The sequence below is a fragment of the Macaca thibetana genome, chromosome 7 (genome assembly GCF_024542745.1).
Source record: "Macaca thibetana thibetana isolate TM-01 chromosome 7, ASM2454274v1, whole genome shotgun sequence".
NCBI classification, from domain to species: domain Eukaryota; kingdom Metazoa; phylum Chordata; class Mammalia; order Primates; family Cercopithecidae; genus Macaca; species Macaca thibetana.
In genome coordinates this window covers 56,715,309-56,729,464 of record NC_065584.1, presented here as the reverse complement: position 1 = coordinate 56,729,464, position 14,156 = coordinate 56,715,309, and the positions used below count along the sequence as shown (strand labels likewise).

The window sequence follows — 14,156 nt, the reverse complement described above, 5'->3', positions numbered from 1 at the left end:
ATGCCCAGGCTGGAGTACAGTGGCATGATCTCAGATCACCGCAGCCTCTACCTCTCACATTCAAGCGACTATCCTGTCAGGGATTACAGGTATACGCCCCTACTGCCTGGCTAATTTTTGTACATTTAGTAGAGATGGGGTTTCACCATGTTGGCCAGAGTGGTCTTGAACACCTGACCTCAGGTGATTTACCCTCCTTGGCCTCCCAAGTGCTAGGGTTACAGGGATGAGCCACTGCATCTGGCTGGGTAGTCTGTTTTTAAAAACTACAGGATAGGCCGGACATGGTGGCTCATGGCTGTAATCTCAGCACTTTAAGAGGCCGAGGTGGGCGGATCATTTGAGGTCAGGAGTTCGAGACCAGCCTAGCCAACATAGTGAAACCCCGTCTCTACTAAAAATACAAAAATTAGCCAGGCGTGGTGGTGGGCGCCTGTCATCCCACCTGCTCAGGAGGCTGGGGCAGGAGAATGGCTTGAACCCGGGAGGCGGAGGTTGCAGTGAGCCGAGGTCGTACCACTGCACTCCAGCCTGGGCGACAGAGTGAGACTCTGTCTCAAAAAATCAACAAACAAAAACTACAGGATAAACTCTCCAAGTGAGCACCTGGGAGGGGACCCACACCTGGAAGGCTCACCTGCTTCACTTTGGCGAGTTCCCGGAGGAAGATATCATCACCCAGGAAGCTGTGGAGCTTCGTCAGCTGGCTCAGGTCTTTCACATAGTCTTCTCCAATTTTCTTTCAATTCAAAGGAAAAGGTGACTTCAATTTGGGGATGGTAATCAAGTCCACATGGGCAGTTTCTGTCAGTATTTCTCTCCGTCACCTACCACAGTGTGGTTCACGCATCACACAGAACATGGGATAGTTTGACTCAGAGAAGAGGCTCTAAAGTCTATGTGGGAAGAACACTTTTGATAGTATCTTAAATGTAGTTTCAGTGGTTTGTAAAAATTATTTTTATTTTTATTTCATTTTTTTGGAGACAGGATCTCACCGTGTCACCCAGACTGGAGTGCAATGTCATGATAATAGCTCACTGTAGCCTTGACCTCCTGGGCTCAAGCAATCCTCTTGCCTCAGCTTCCGAGTAGCTAGGATTACAGGTGCATGCCACCACAACTGGCTAATTTTTTTATTTTTGTAGAGATGGGTGGTGGTGGGAGGGGGGTCTCATGTTGCCCAGGCTAGTTTCAAACTCCTGGTCTCAAGTGAGTCTCCTGCCTAGGCCTCCCAAAGCACTGGGATTACATGCATGAGCCATCACATCCGGCCAGCTTCACTGGTATTAAAGTGTTAAAAACAGGAAGTCTACTTAAAAGAGTGACCAGGAACCCAGGTTCTGTTAGTTATTTATATGAGCTTTATTATCCTCTTTTACTAGAGAAAACCATCTTCTTTGGGGGTGTCCTATGAATACTGTTAGCTGCAACTAGCTACATAATTTGCAGTACCTTTTGTTCCAAAATTAAGAATTTCAAGATGACGGCTGGGTGTGATGGCTCATGCCTGTATTCCCAGCACTTTGGGAGGTCAAGGGAGAGTGGATCACCTGAGGTCGGGAGTTCGAGACCAGTCTGGCCAACATGGTAAAACCCCGTCTCTACTAAAAATACAAAAATTAGCTGGGCATGGTGATGTGTGCCTGTAATCCCAGCTACCTGGGAGGCTGAGGCAGGAGAATCGCTTGAACTCGGGAGGTGGAGGTTGCCATGAGCAGAGATTGCACCACTGTACTCCAGCCTGGGCGACAGAGTGAAACTCTGTCTCAATAATAATATTAATAATAATAATAAATAAATAAATAATAACTTTGGCTGGGCGGTGAAACTTCGTCTCTACTAAAAATACAAAAAATTAGCCAGGCGTGGTGGTGGACGCCTGTAGTCCCAGCTACTTGGGAGGCTGAGGCAGGAGAATGGTGTGAACCCAGGAGGCGGAGATTGCAGTGAGCCGAGATGGCGCCACTGCACTCCAGCCTGGGTAATAATAATAATTTCAAGATGACTACAGCAGATAATTAAACCCAGCATGGAGCCCTGTATGACTGCACAAGCCACATGCTGAAGAAGCCGGCCCTGCTGCAGACTGGATTTACAAGTTACAAGTATAGTCACATGCCTCTTGCATTTGAGTCAGGCCTCCTTTCCCCTCAGCACTTCCCAGTTACCTCTGCTATGAGCTCTGCAAGTCCTGGGTTGCAGAGTAGGAGCCAGCGCCTCGGAGTGATCCCATTGGTTTTATTCTGAAACTTGTCAGGTTCTAGTTCACTAAAGTCCTTGAATCTGGAGACAGAGTAGACACATCACTGAATTTGGCTGAAACGGCAAAGGGTCCTGCACACTGGATAAAGTTTGGAATTATATTCAAGAAGCCAAGTGCAGGCTTAGAAAGGTTAAATAAAGGTGGAGGGACAGGCTGACAGTAGCTATGGCTGTCATTTAAATAGAAATTCATTTGCAACTCAAAAGAATTACCAGAAAAATTCCAAATCTAGTCACTTCCATCTGACTTCTTTACACTGACATATATACCACACTTTCAGTAGAATAGTTTTTTGGTATTTTTTTGTTTTTGTTTGTTTATTTGTTTTGGCTCCTATGTCTAGAATTAAGATGACTCTGAGAGGAAAGCATTTTTTTCTTTCCTTTTCTTTTTTTTTAGAGAAGAGTTTTTTTTTTTTTTTTTTTTTGTATAGAAGAAAATACTTTTAAACATTTGAACAAGGCCTTTCCTCATCCCTAAGTGCAACCCTGCATTTAGTAGCATCATTCCATTAATAGATCAGTGTCAGACCCACTGTCAGAGTAATGGAGGCTCACACTTTAGTCTTCACGATGTCTGAGTGGATTTTAGCCACGCCATTCACAGTGTGGGAACCCACAATGCAGAGATGGGCCATGTTGATCCTTTTGCTTCCTTCCTCTTCTATCAGAGACATCCTTCTCAGACGGTCCACATCTTTAGGAAACAAGGCCACAATTTTCTAGCCAAAGGAAGAGAAAGCCCTTGCTGGTCACTCAGGTTTAAAGCAACATTGGGATAACGTTGTTCATGTCTTAAGCAACATCTTTGGTGTACTCAATATAAATTTCACTTCCACGGGGAGGGGGTGAGTTAGTTCTACGGAGGTGCCATCTCTCCATTTCAGCACTTTCAAAAAGCTGCCTTTGCCGGAGCCCCACTGGGACTCAAGTACTTTTGCTGTATCAATGATCGAAAGATGTTTGGTAAGAGGGAACACTGTAGCCATCTGTAACACCTTAAGACCTTACGCTCATGAAAAGAAAAAAAATCTCTCAAAATGACTTACATCTAAATGCTTCTGATTTATCTCATAAATGATTTCCAAATGTCGAGGGAGCAGCTTCTCCACCAGGTCCACGGGCCAGCGCTCCAGGGCTTCTGGGAGCACTGTGTGGTTGGTGTAGGCGAAGGTCTTCTGGGTGAGCTCCCAAGCCTGGGGGAAAGGAAGGAGTCAGCTGCTTGCCCTGAAGGCGGGCACCCCACTGCACAGGCCAAACCCTTCTTCAACCCTGCCCTGCCTGCAACAGGACAATTCCAAGTGTGCATAGTCAGACACACTCAATTCCACTAAGTTCCCGAATAGTCCAGATAATGGAAACATGTTCTGGGTGTGAGGGGGAAGTCATTTGTAAAGCTACCTGATGAAACTTAAGACAGCATTCCGATCAATCTATCTACTATCCTTACATGTCTTTCATTTATTAAATACACAAAAACTGAGGGATAAAACCATAAGCAGTGCTCTTAGCAAGTACAAAGTATGTAAAATGCTGACTTCTAAAACATTGGGGATACTCAATTAGCTGTCTTCTGAGGTTAGAGAACTTAATTTTTAATCTTTTTCCACACAAAAATGGTAAACAATATAAGCCTTAATACAGCTACTGATTTGTGTCCCATTAGGAATGTACTCATTTATTTTATAGTCTTACTCCCTGTAAAACTCTAAGGATGGAGAAATGTCAGCATCAGGGAAAATATACCTTTAACTGTTGAAAGTTAGCAACAATAACTTACTTTGAAAAACTAAAAAGGGAGTTTTTGGCAGTCTTTCACCTGCAGCCATTCTGGTTAATTAAAGGAAAAAGAAGCCAAACTATCCAGACCTTGGACCAGGGCAGTTTTTCAATATCCACAAAAATCCTCATCAGCTCAGGGATGGCGAGTGCAGGGTGAGTGTCATTCAGCTGGATGGCCACCTGGGTGGGGAAAGACATCAATGTGAAGGCAACGGATGGCTCAGGGTCTGGCTTCCTTGTCCTAACACATCTAGAGAAAGCACTGGATGATATGCCCACCTTCTATGAAATGCTTGATGCACACTATTCCTGCTCAACGTTTTTAGCACTGAGAGAGAGGAATTAATCTGATAGGAAATCCCAGTCAGTCCCTCAGTGGACCCCACTTGCATCCACAGACTAAATACTTGCCTGATCCGGGAAGGCATCAAACACAGTTCCTGCACCACGGGTGGAGCCAAACTTGGAAGCTTTGAAACGGCGGATGATATCTTGCAAGGTTGCAGCCACCACAAAGTATTCCTGCTTCAATCTTAGCTCCTTCCCTTCAAAAAACTTCAAGCCAGAGAGATAGAATGAAAGTGGTTCATATTATAGGTGTGGCCAAAATGTGACTGGTGTCTCTTGCCCTGGGAACTTTAGGACTAAGGCCCACTGGACATCTGCTGAGGGGTGGTGGTTTGAATGCCAAACTGTGAGCCTTTGCTCTTTCCTGAGACCCCATGAAAATGGCACTAAAAGGATTCTCTAAAGGCATACAGATAAAAGATAAAGAGGTTGGGATAAAGACAATAGCAACAACCTTTTAGAGGCTGAAAACCAGATGCATGAATGGTAAGTGATTCAGAAGACCTAAGACAGCCACATCCTGACCTGGTAGTGGGGAAAAGCCAAAAGGCAACTCAGTGTGTACATTGGAGCCCCTCAAGGCTCAGGAATTGGTAGTACCAAGTACTTTCGGAAGTAGGGAAGAAGATGAAGGAAAAGGTTAATGACAGCCTAAGGACACTTGGCCTCCGACCTTATCTCCAGTTCCTGCAGCTGAACACAACCAGCACAATGTCCATGACCGCCTTCCTCACTGCAGTCACATTCCTGGCAGGCAATGTATCAGGAAGCACTGGCAGCCGTGGACCGTGTGGAGAACCACGACTGGCTGAGAATGCCCTACACGACTGCGAGACAGGATTGCAGCCAGGCCATGGTGTGCAGGGTGGAGGCCTTAGAGGCCACGATGGCGGCCACCTTCCAAGTTCCTCCCACATAAATTTGCTGTCAGTCAGCAAAACCGTGTAAATGTCACCAATAAACGGTCCTAACCCTGAGCCATTACCCTTCAATTTTTATAGATCATGGAGCTGCCCTGTCTTTACCTGGTCACAGAATTAAAAACTGTAGCTTCTATTAAAAATGTAAGCCTTCACTAATATCCAAAATCTACAAGGAATTCAAACAAATCAGCAAGAAAAAAAAATAATCCCATGAAAAAGTGGCAAAGGACATGAATAGACAATTCTCAAAAGAAGATATACAAACAGCCAAGAGGCATATGAAAAAATGCTCAATATCACTAATTATCAGGGAGATGCAAATTAAAATCACAATGAGATACCACCTTACTCCTGCAAGAACGGCCATAATTAAAAAGTCAAAAAACAATAGGTGTTGGTGTGGATGTGGTGAAAAGGGAACACTTTCTACACTGCTGGTGGGAATGTAAATTACTACAGCTACTATGTTAAACAGTATGGAGATTCCTCAAAGAACTAAAAGTAGAACTACCATTTGATCCAGCAATCCCACTACTGGACATCTAGCCAAAGGAAAAGAAGTCATTATATGAAAAAGACACACGCACGCACACACGTTTATGGCAGCACAATTCGCAGTTACAAAGATATGGAATCAGTCTAGGTGCCCATCAACCAATGAGTGGATAAAGAATATGTGATATATATATATATATATATACACACACACACACATATATACACACACACACATATACCATGGAATACTACTCAGCCACAAAAAGGAACAAAATAATGTCTTTTGCAGCAACTTCGATGAAGCTGGAAGCTATTATTCTAAGTGAAAGTAACTTAGGAATGGAAACCCGAATATTGCATGTTCTCACTTGTAAGTGGGAGCTTAAGCTATGAGGATGCAAAGGTAAGAGAATGATGTAATGGACTTTGGGGACTTGAGGGATAAAAGGCAATTTATTGGGTGTATACTGCTCAGGTAACAGGTGTGTAAAATCTCAGAAATTACCACTAAATAACTTATCCATGTAACCAAAACTACATGTACCCCTAAAACTATTAAAATTAAAATTTTTTAAATGATGAGCACCCCACCCCCCAAATGTAAGCCTTGGACTAAAGTCTTATTAAAACAAATGAATATGAGCATAGAGGTCTGCATATAGAATATCTGGGGCTCTAAACTCCCTAATACTTAAAAGTATAATCACTGACCTAGGCCAGTGATTCTATGTCACTGACCTATGTCACAGTTTCCTTTTTTTAGTCTGATAGGAATATATCAGTGATTTCCTTGATCACAGATAATATAAAACAAATATATGTGTATATATAATAAAAATATTATATTAAAATATATTAAACATATATATTAATATAATATTTATATTTATATTTTTGAGACAGGGTCTGGCTCTGTTGCCCAAGCTAGAGTGCAGTGACGTGATGTTGGCTCACTGCAACCTCTGCCTCCCAGTCTCCAGCAATCCTCTTACTTCAGCTTCCTGAGTAGCTGGGACTACAGGCATGCACCACCATGCCTGGCTATTTTTTTTTTTTTTTTTTTTGAGATGGAGTCTCACTCTGTCGCCCAGGCTGGAGTGCAGTGGCGTGATCTGATTCCAGCTCACAGCAGCCTCTGCCTCTCGGGTTCAAGTGATTCTCCTGCCTCAGCCTCCCAAGTAGCTGGGATTACAGGCATGCGCTACCATGCCTGGCTAATTTTTGTACTTTTTGTAGAGACGGGGTTTCACCATATTGCCCAGACTGGCCTCGAACTCCTGAGTTCAAGCAATCTGCCCATGTCAGCCTCCTAAAGTGTTGGGATTACAGGCATGAGCCACTGCACCAGGCCATAAAGCATATTTTGAATGAAGGCTGCAATAAGCTACAAACTATGATTTGAGGTCTTTGCTTAAGTATGAGATACTTGATGGAGGCTTTATTGCAACATTAGTTAGTGTACCTCCTGTCAAGAATAATTGCCTAAACTTAAATGGAAATATGAGTCTTTTTCAGTTAAACACATTCCTAGAATTAGCATTTTCCTCTGGGATTTAGCTATTAAAAGGGGATATTTAAATGAACTAAAAAGTATTTATCAGAAAAAAAGACTAAGTTAATAGAATAAGTAAAGTGAACATATTGAGAGGAAATGTATATAACTGGGCATAGTATGGGCTAAATTAGGGAAAATTCATCAGAAAACCAAGCAAGCAAAGAAATTAAAATTATTAATTCCAGGATAAGTTAAACATTTTAAGAAAAGGAAAAGTAATCATTATATGAGGACATACATATGCACAGATCAGCTGTCTGTAGCATTACATAGTCATAATAATGTAAATGCTGATTAAGGAGTTAGTGGAAATTATGATGCAAGCATGTTGAGAGAATTGGGGATGGGAAGTATGTGTTCATGTGGTGAGGGTGGGAGTACATGTGAGGATGTGAGCTAGATTCTCATCTTCAATGGTGGGGAGTCAACAAACAATTGTAAAAAAGAAAAAAAAATCAACAAGTAGCAATAACTGCATGTTATTCAGAAATATGGAAGTAAGTACCCAGAAAATCAATTATGTGTATATACAACTTTGATAAAAATTAGAAGTCTGGATTAAAAATTAAAAGTCATTAATAGAAAACTGTCTGGATTGATAGTACAGGTTGAGCATCTCTAATCTGGAAATCCAAAATCTGAAACTTTTTGAGTACTCATGTGACACAGCCAAGTGGAAAATTCTACCCCTGACCTCATGTGACAGGTCATAATCAACACAGAGTCAAAACTTTGTTTCATGCACAAAATTACTAAAAATATTGTACAAAATTGCTTCAGACTGTGTGCATAATGTGTATAATGTGTATATGAAACATAAATGGATTTTGTGTTTTTCCTTGGGTCTCATCCTCAAGATATCTCATTATATATGCAAATATTCCAAAATCTGAAAACATCTGAATTCTGAAACACTACTGGTCCCAAGCATTTTGGATAAGGCATACTCAACCTGTACCAACGGAAATTTATAGGTGGTAGAATTAGGAACCAGCTTTTATTTTATTCTTGGTACTTTTTATGTTACTCGTATATTTTTTCTAATGACATGTATCATTGTAAAAGTTATGAAGTCATTATTCTAAAACATAATAAATAGCACTATGGAATCCACCTCTAATAAACTGTAACATTTATTGAGCCAGGAAAGTTTTAAGGTCCTAGAAATAAAATGATTAATTATGCACAGTCCTTGACTTGAAGAAGTTCAAATTAGTAGGCAAAGGGGGGGTATAAACAAGGCTATAAATATAATGTGATGATTTTTTTAAAAAAAATTAACTTAAGCTAAATATACAGTATTTTGAGAACCTGGGTGATCAGGTAATTCTTAACCTAAGCCCTAAAAGATGAGTAGGAATGTGTCAGAATTGACACACAGGGTCAGAATATTCCCTGCAAACAACGGATGCCGTGCAAGGCATGGAGGTGGGAAGGAACAGGGTCAATAGTCCTGCACAGCTGGGGCCTATTGTTGGGGCAAAATCATGGAAGATGCATCAGGGGACTGGTAACCACATCAATGAAGAACTTAGGTAACATGACTAAGATTCTGTCCTTCTCTTATAGGTGATCCAAAGTCTTTCAAGAGTTTTAAGCAGGGAACAGATATCTCAAAGCTGCAGAGTGAAGAAAGGTGCAGGCTTCCTGGAAGAGAAACTAATGTTTGGACTAGGGCTATGGCCAAGTTGAGAAGAATGAATTTGTTATTGTAATCACAATAAAAAGGATTTATCAGCTCACTCTTAAAAACAAACAAACAAAAACATGATCCTGAGAGCTCCCTTTTACCCAACAAATCTAGTCAACTTTTTGCCCCGTGCTAACTTCGTATATATTGTCAGTTACTGCAGATGATTATTTCCCAGTACAATTAGCTTTGGTCCTTACTGAAGACAGGAAGACGAATTTCAAGCCCCTGCAGCCTGGGTTTAGGTTGGCAGTATGGTCCCAGACTTGGAAGAATTCTTACTTTGACCCTGACATAGAATAACTTTTTGCTTTTGGGTTAGAGATTTCTCTGAAATGTACTGAGGCCACAATGTTTTCCACAAAGGAATAATAACATATACCATTAGGTTCCTAAAAATGCTTCAGCAAAATCCATGTAATCATCTTCCCTTCTGAGGGATTATGATGTAACAGCAGGTGGACATCTGGCATTAAGGACTATTCATGTCCTAGTCCCCCCAGGATCCTTGTTTTCTGCCATCTTTGTAAAGCAGAGTGCTAATTTTATTGCTTCTGAGAAAACTTTAAAAAAATCATTACAGCTTCCTGAAAAGGATTTTACCCATAGAGAAGTTTAGAGTTACGTATATTTAAAACAACTAAGAATCAATAGCAGTTACCTGAGATCCAGTTCCAAGCTCTGTGTGTGTGTGTGTGTGTGTGTGTGTGTGTGTGTGTGTGTGTTGAAACGGAGTTTCACTCTGTCACCCAGGCCGGAGTGCAGTGGTGCAGTCTTGGCTCACTACAATCTCTGTCTCCTAGGCTCAAGCGATTTTCCTGCATGTTGGCCAGGCTGGTCTTGAACTTCTGACCTCAAATGATCTGCCCGCCTCAGTCTCCCAAAGTGCTGGGATTACAGGCATGAGCCATTGCACCCAGCCCCAAGTATTTTTTCTTAACCAAGCTATATTTATAATAAAATTAGAATAATTGAATTGACGACAAGAAAAAGATACAAAAGAAAAAGATACAAGTCAGTGGCAGGAGAAACAGGTGTTTGTTCATGGGACTACCCCAGGGTATCTGACTCCATCCAGCATCAGGGCAGAGGACCAGAAAGGGCCTAGTCAGTGAGAGAAGAGGAGAGGCAGGAAATCTTCACTGTCTTCTGACTTTGCAGATAAACTTTCTATCTGGAAAGGAAGTAGTGCTTCACCAGTGATTTACTTCATCTCTTATATCCAGGTTTTGTTTCAAAATACATCTCTAGAACTTCCCCGTTAGTGATAGGGTCACTAATCAAGGGCAAAATATAAATTCTGATTTCATGAACTATACAGATTTGCTTTCCTTACTTGGTTGGGAGGGGAAATCTAGACAATTCAGGAAGAAATATGGAGCTTCTTCTGCACATGGAAAAACATTGATATTAAATGTGTTTTATAGGTTACTGAACAGGCTCTTGTGAAATAAGCTGCTCCTGTTGCCACTAAGAAAGCAACCTTGATCACTCACATTGTCATTGGGATAGAGGACCCGGGAGATGTTCTCGGCCAGGTTTCGGTCCAGCACAGCCTGAATGTAGTCTCCAACATTAACTAGGGGAAAGTTAGAGAAACAATAAATAGAGAAACCAGCCATTGTTGGAAACCTCTTGATCTCACTGGCTCTGTGCTGTGTGTCATGTGGGATTCCTAAAATTCCTAAAAATCCCAAAGGATTTCAACACACCATCATGCTGGACTTCACATGAGAATTGCTTGAAAAATGCCCTCCCTACTTCCTCCATACAACACCTGCTTAGTCACTGAAGTTCAGATCAGAAACTCAAGGCTTTTTTGTTTGTTTGTTTCAAGCTCAATTTGGTTCTAACTAGCAATCAAAAAGATTAAGCACACGCATAAAGAAACCAAGATCTGTGCTGTACTCACAGTCTCTGAGGTTAAAGTCATTCGGTGCCCGAGCAGACCAGAGGCGCATGGTGTTGACAGTGTTGTTCATGTAGCCGGGCACCGGGGTGTCATATGGCAGAGCCAGGACCACCTGTAGGATTAAACAGAAACAGCTGCTCATTGTTTCCCAAGTGTGATGACATAGGTTGAACATGGGGCTGAGAGACTGCAATGGAATTCTATTCCTGGCTCCATCACCAACTCAAATTGTGTGAGGCCTAAATGGAGAAGAGGGTCCCAGGGCTGCAAAGGGTATTAGAGGAACATGTGGTTCCTCCCCCACCTGGTACAATCTAGTGACTGGAACTATCCACACTGACGGTCCTTTATACTGTTTCTATGTTGACTCTCCATGTGTCCTTGCCCTGATATAAATGCAGTGGAATGGAATGATATGGTATTGGTATTCAAAAAAGTTTATCTTTCATGTTTCATATCAAGCCATTGCTCTAATAATAATAAAATATGATATGCAAACAAAGTGACAATGTGAATCTGTACCCACCAAAAAATAGCACTTAGAATACATTTTGCATAGGTTTTTCAGTGATCTGATTTCAAATATGATGAAAATCAATGGAATAGGAAATTTATGAAGCTATAACATCTCATATAATATTTAAAATGCTGTGCTAGATTTTTAAAGTTGCATAAGGAGTTATTTTAGTGATTCCTATAGTGATCTGCCAAATCAACTGATAATTAGCTGAGTTGAGTCTAAGAGGTAAGTTTTGGAAAATCTAGCTTGATCTTTGTGACAGTCACCGAAATAGAGAAGAGGAAGATGAATTATGTTTCACAGTGCATCGAAAATTCATGTGAGAAATGATTCATTTTTATTCCCTGCCTCATCAGAGTCAAGCTTGAAGGAAGGAGAATGACAGAATAATTGAACTGGAGGATGCTGGATCTTATTTAGTGCAACCCACTTATTTTGGACATGAGGGAGCTGAAGCTGAGAGAGAAGTGACTTGTCCAAGGTCACAGTCATGGCAGCATTGAAACCTAAACACGCATCTCTTTAATTTGGTCTGCCAAATTGTGAATGAATGAAGCATTCTAGTCCATATCAATCACATATATTCAGTCATGCTTTCATGATCACCGTGACCTCAAAGTAATAAATTACCCCCATTTAAATATCTTTCATTAATATATAAAGTCTCTGGACTTTTAAAGCAAGTTGTAATCAATCAGGGAAAGTCATTTGCAGGCTGAGATTGAGTCTCGGTTCAAACAAGAGTTTGACCTTTCTGACCCTTGAAGCATAATTAAGGCAGCCCAGGAAGTGCACAGCTTAGATCTTCTTTCAGAGAACCTCAAAGAGAACTTGCTCCCTCAGAGCTCACACCAAGGCTGTGCTCTCTGGGATGCTCCATGTGGCTGGGACACTAGGGCCGGGACTTCTCTAATGGGCAATCTTTAGTCTCAGGCTCCATCAGCCTGGCCACTTGCTCAGAGTGGCACTGTGGTCTGAGGCTCTCCATGAGAATCCTCTTTCTTTGCACTTCACTTTTCACAGGTGGCACACCCGTGTCACAGTCTGAAGACTTCCTCATCCTGCTCCGTCTCCTCTTTATCTTTCATAGCGTTCCCCCAGTATGTCACTTGCACTTCTTCTCTCTGGTGTCTGTTTCCTAGAGGACCTAAACTGACACATGACTGTGTCATTTGACTTTATTGGAAGCCATCCCATGCATGCACAGAGCACATGTGGCCTCATGCTCTGAGGTCACTGGGTACCAGTTTGGGATTAATTCATGTGATTACTTCAATCTATGAAGCTAAGTTGCATGACTTGGGCCAGCTCACTTATATTACCTCTGTCCCCTAACCTTGCCTCTGTGGGCCCAGAAACACACACTCTCTCTAATTGAATTTCTCGATACTTTATGAAAATATCTAGAGGTGCTTTGTAAATACACGTTAGCTCAGCAGTGGGACCCACAGTGTAAATAAAATGCTTCCAGGATTGATTGTGTAAACTGCATACTTTTATTTTTATTTTATTTTATTTTTTATTTTTTTGAGATGGAGTCTCATTTTGTTGCCCAGGCTGGAGTGCAGTGACATGATCTTGGCTCACTGCAACCTCCGCCTCCTGGGTTCAAGCGATTCTCCTGCCTCAGCCTCCCAAGTAGCTGGGACTACAGGCATAGGCCACGACGCCTGGCTAATTTTTGTATTTTTAGTAGAGATAGGGTTTCACCATGTTGGCCAGGCTGGTCTTGAACTCCTGACCTCAGGTGACCTGCCCGCCTCGGCCGCCCGAAGTGCTGGGATTACAGGTGTGATCCACTGCGCCCAGCCAGGAATGACATTTAAAATTATTCAATTTTGCTATCAACACCTTAATATAAAACCAAAGAGGTAAGCATGCTGGTTACTATAGAACTGACAATTTTCTGGTGCCAAAAAAAAAACCACCAAAAAACAAAAAACAAACAAACAAACAATGATTTTCTGACAAAGTTGATTGCAAAATGACCCTTGTAAAAGTCACTCCTCTCTTGGTCTCAGCTCCCTTGTCTCGAAAATGAGTGGGTTGCACTAAGAGAAGTAGCAGATTTATTTACAAAAACATATTCTATTACTCAATACACAACATGCCCTATACTCAATATCACACTGTATGCTACATAGTCAATGTATTATCTGCTGAACTAAATACTATACAAAATGCTGGCTATGCGAGCACTCTGAATACCTGAGTGTCAATCCACTTGGTCCCAGTATTGGTGTGTTCTACTTTTCCATAGAAGTGCACAGGCAGCATGAATTCTGGGCGGGACTTCTCCCAAGGGTTTCCATATCTGAGCCAATCATCTGCTTCTTCTACCTGCAAAAGGATACAGTATTGCTTAGAATTTATTTGTGAGGAAATGTGAACCTAGCCCTTCAATTATATTAAGTTTAAAACATCTTTAACTGAAACAACTTATGAATACTGAGTACTCTTTTATAATTGTTTTATAGCCTACAATTAACAATAATAATACTTGTTAATACAGCTCTAAATATTTTATATGTATGACTGCATTTAATCCTCACATTATATCAACCATATAGGAGGGAACTATGATTCCTCTTTTAAAGATGAGGAATTGTAACTGCTCAAGGTCAAACAGTAAACGGTACAGATAAGATCTCAAGGTCAAACAG

At 41.4% G+C, this 14,156-nt stretch overlaps 2 protein-coding genes across 2 annotated transcripts in view; one reads left to right on the top strand and one right to left on the bottom strand.

Moving 5' to 3' along the window:
- PYGL (glycogen phosphorylase L) overlaps nucleotides 1–14,156 on the bottom strand; it is a 42,017-nt gene that overhangs the window by 7,142 nt on the left and 20,719 nt on the right. The window contains exons 5-13 of the mRNA XM_050796873.1: nucleotides 13,702–13,833; nucleotides 10,974–11,085; nucleotides 10,558–10,640; nucleotides 4,459–4,602; nucleotides 4,135–4,227; nucleotides 3,315–3,461; nucleotides 2,824–2,987; nucleotides 2,172–2,286; nucleotides 638–739 (exon numbers count right to left, since the gene is read on the bottom strand). Of these exons, the coding sequence (XP_050652830.1) occupies nucleotides 638–739; nucleotides 2,172–2,286; nucleotides 2,824–2,987; nucleotides 3,315–3,461; nucleotides 4,135–4,227; nucleotides 4,459–4,602; nucleotides 10,558–10,640; nucleotides 10,974–11,085; nucleotides 13,702–13,833 (1,092 nt within the window). The remainder of the gene's footprint in view (nucleotides 1–637; nucleotides 740–2,171; nucleotides 2,287–2,823; nucleotides 2,988–3,314; nucleotides 3,462–4,134; nucleotides 4,228–4,458; nucleotides 4,603–10,557; nucleotides 10,641–10,973; nucleotides 11,086–13,701; nucleotides 13,834–14,156) is intronic.
- The window catches only part of TMX1 (thioredoxin related transmembrane protein 1), a 332,759-nt gene continuing 327,201 nt past the window's right edge, over nucleotides 8,599–14,156 (top strand). Inside the window, exon 1 of the mRNA XM_050796936.1 lies at nucleotides 8,599–8,602. The gene's annotated coding sequence lies outside the window, so the exon portion shown is untranslated. The remainder of the gene's footprint in view (nucleotides 8,603–14,156) is intronic.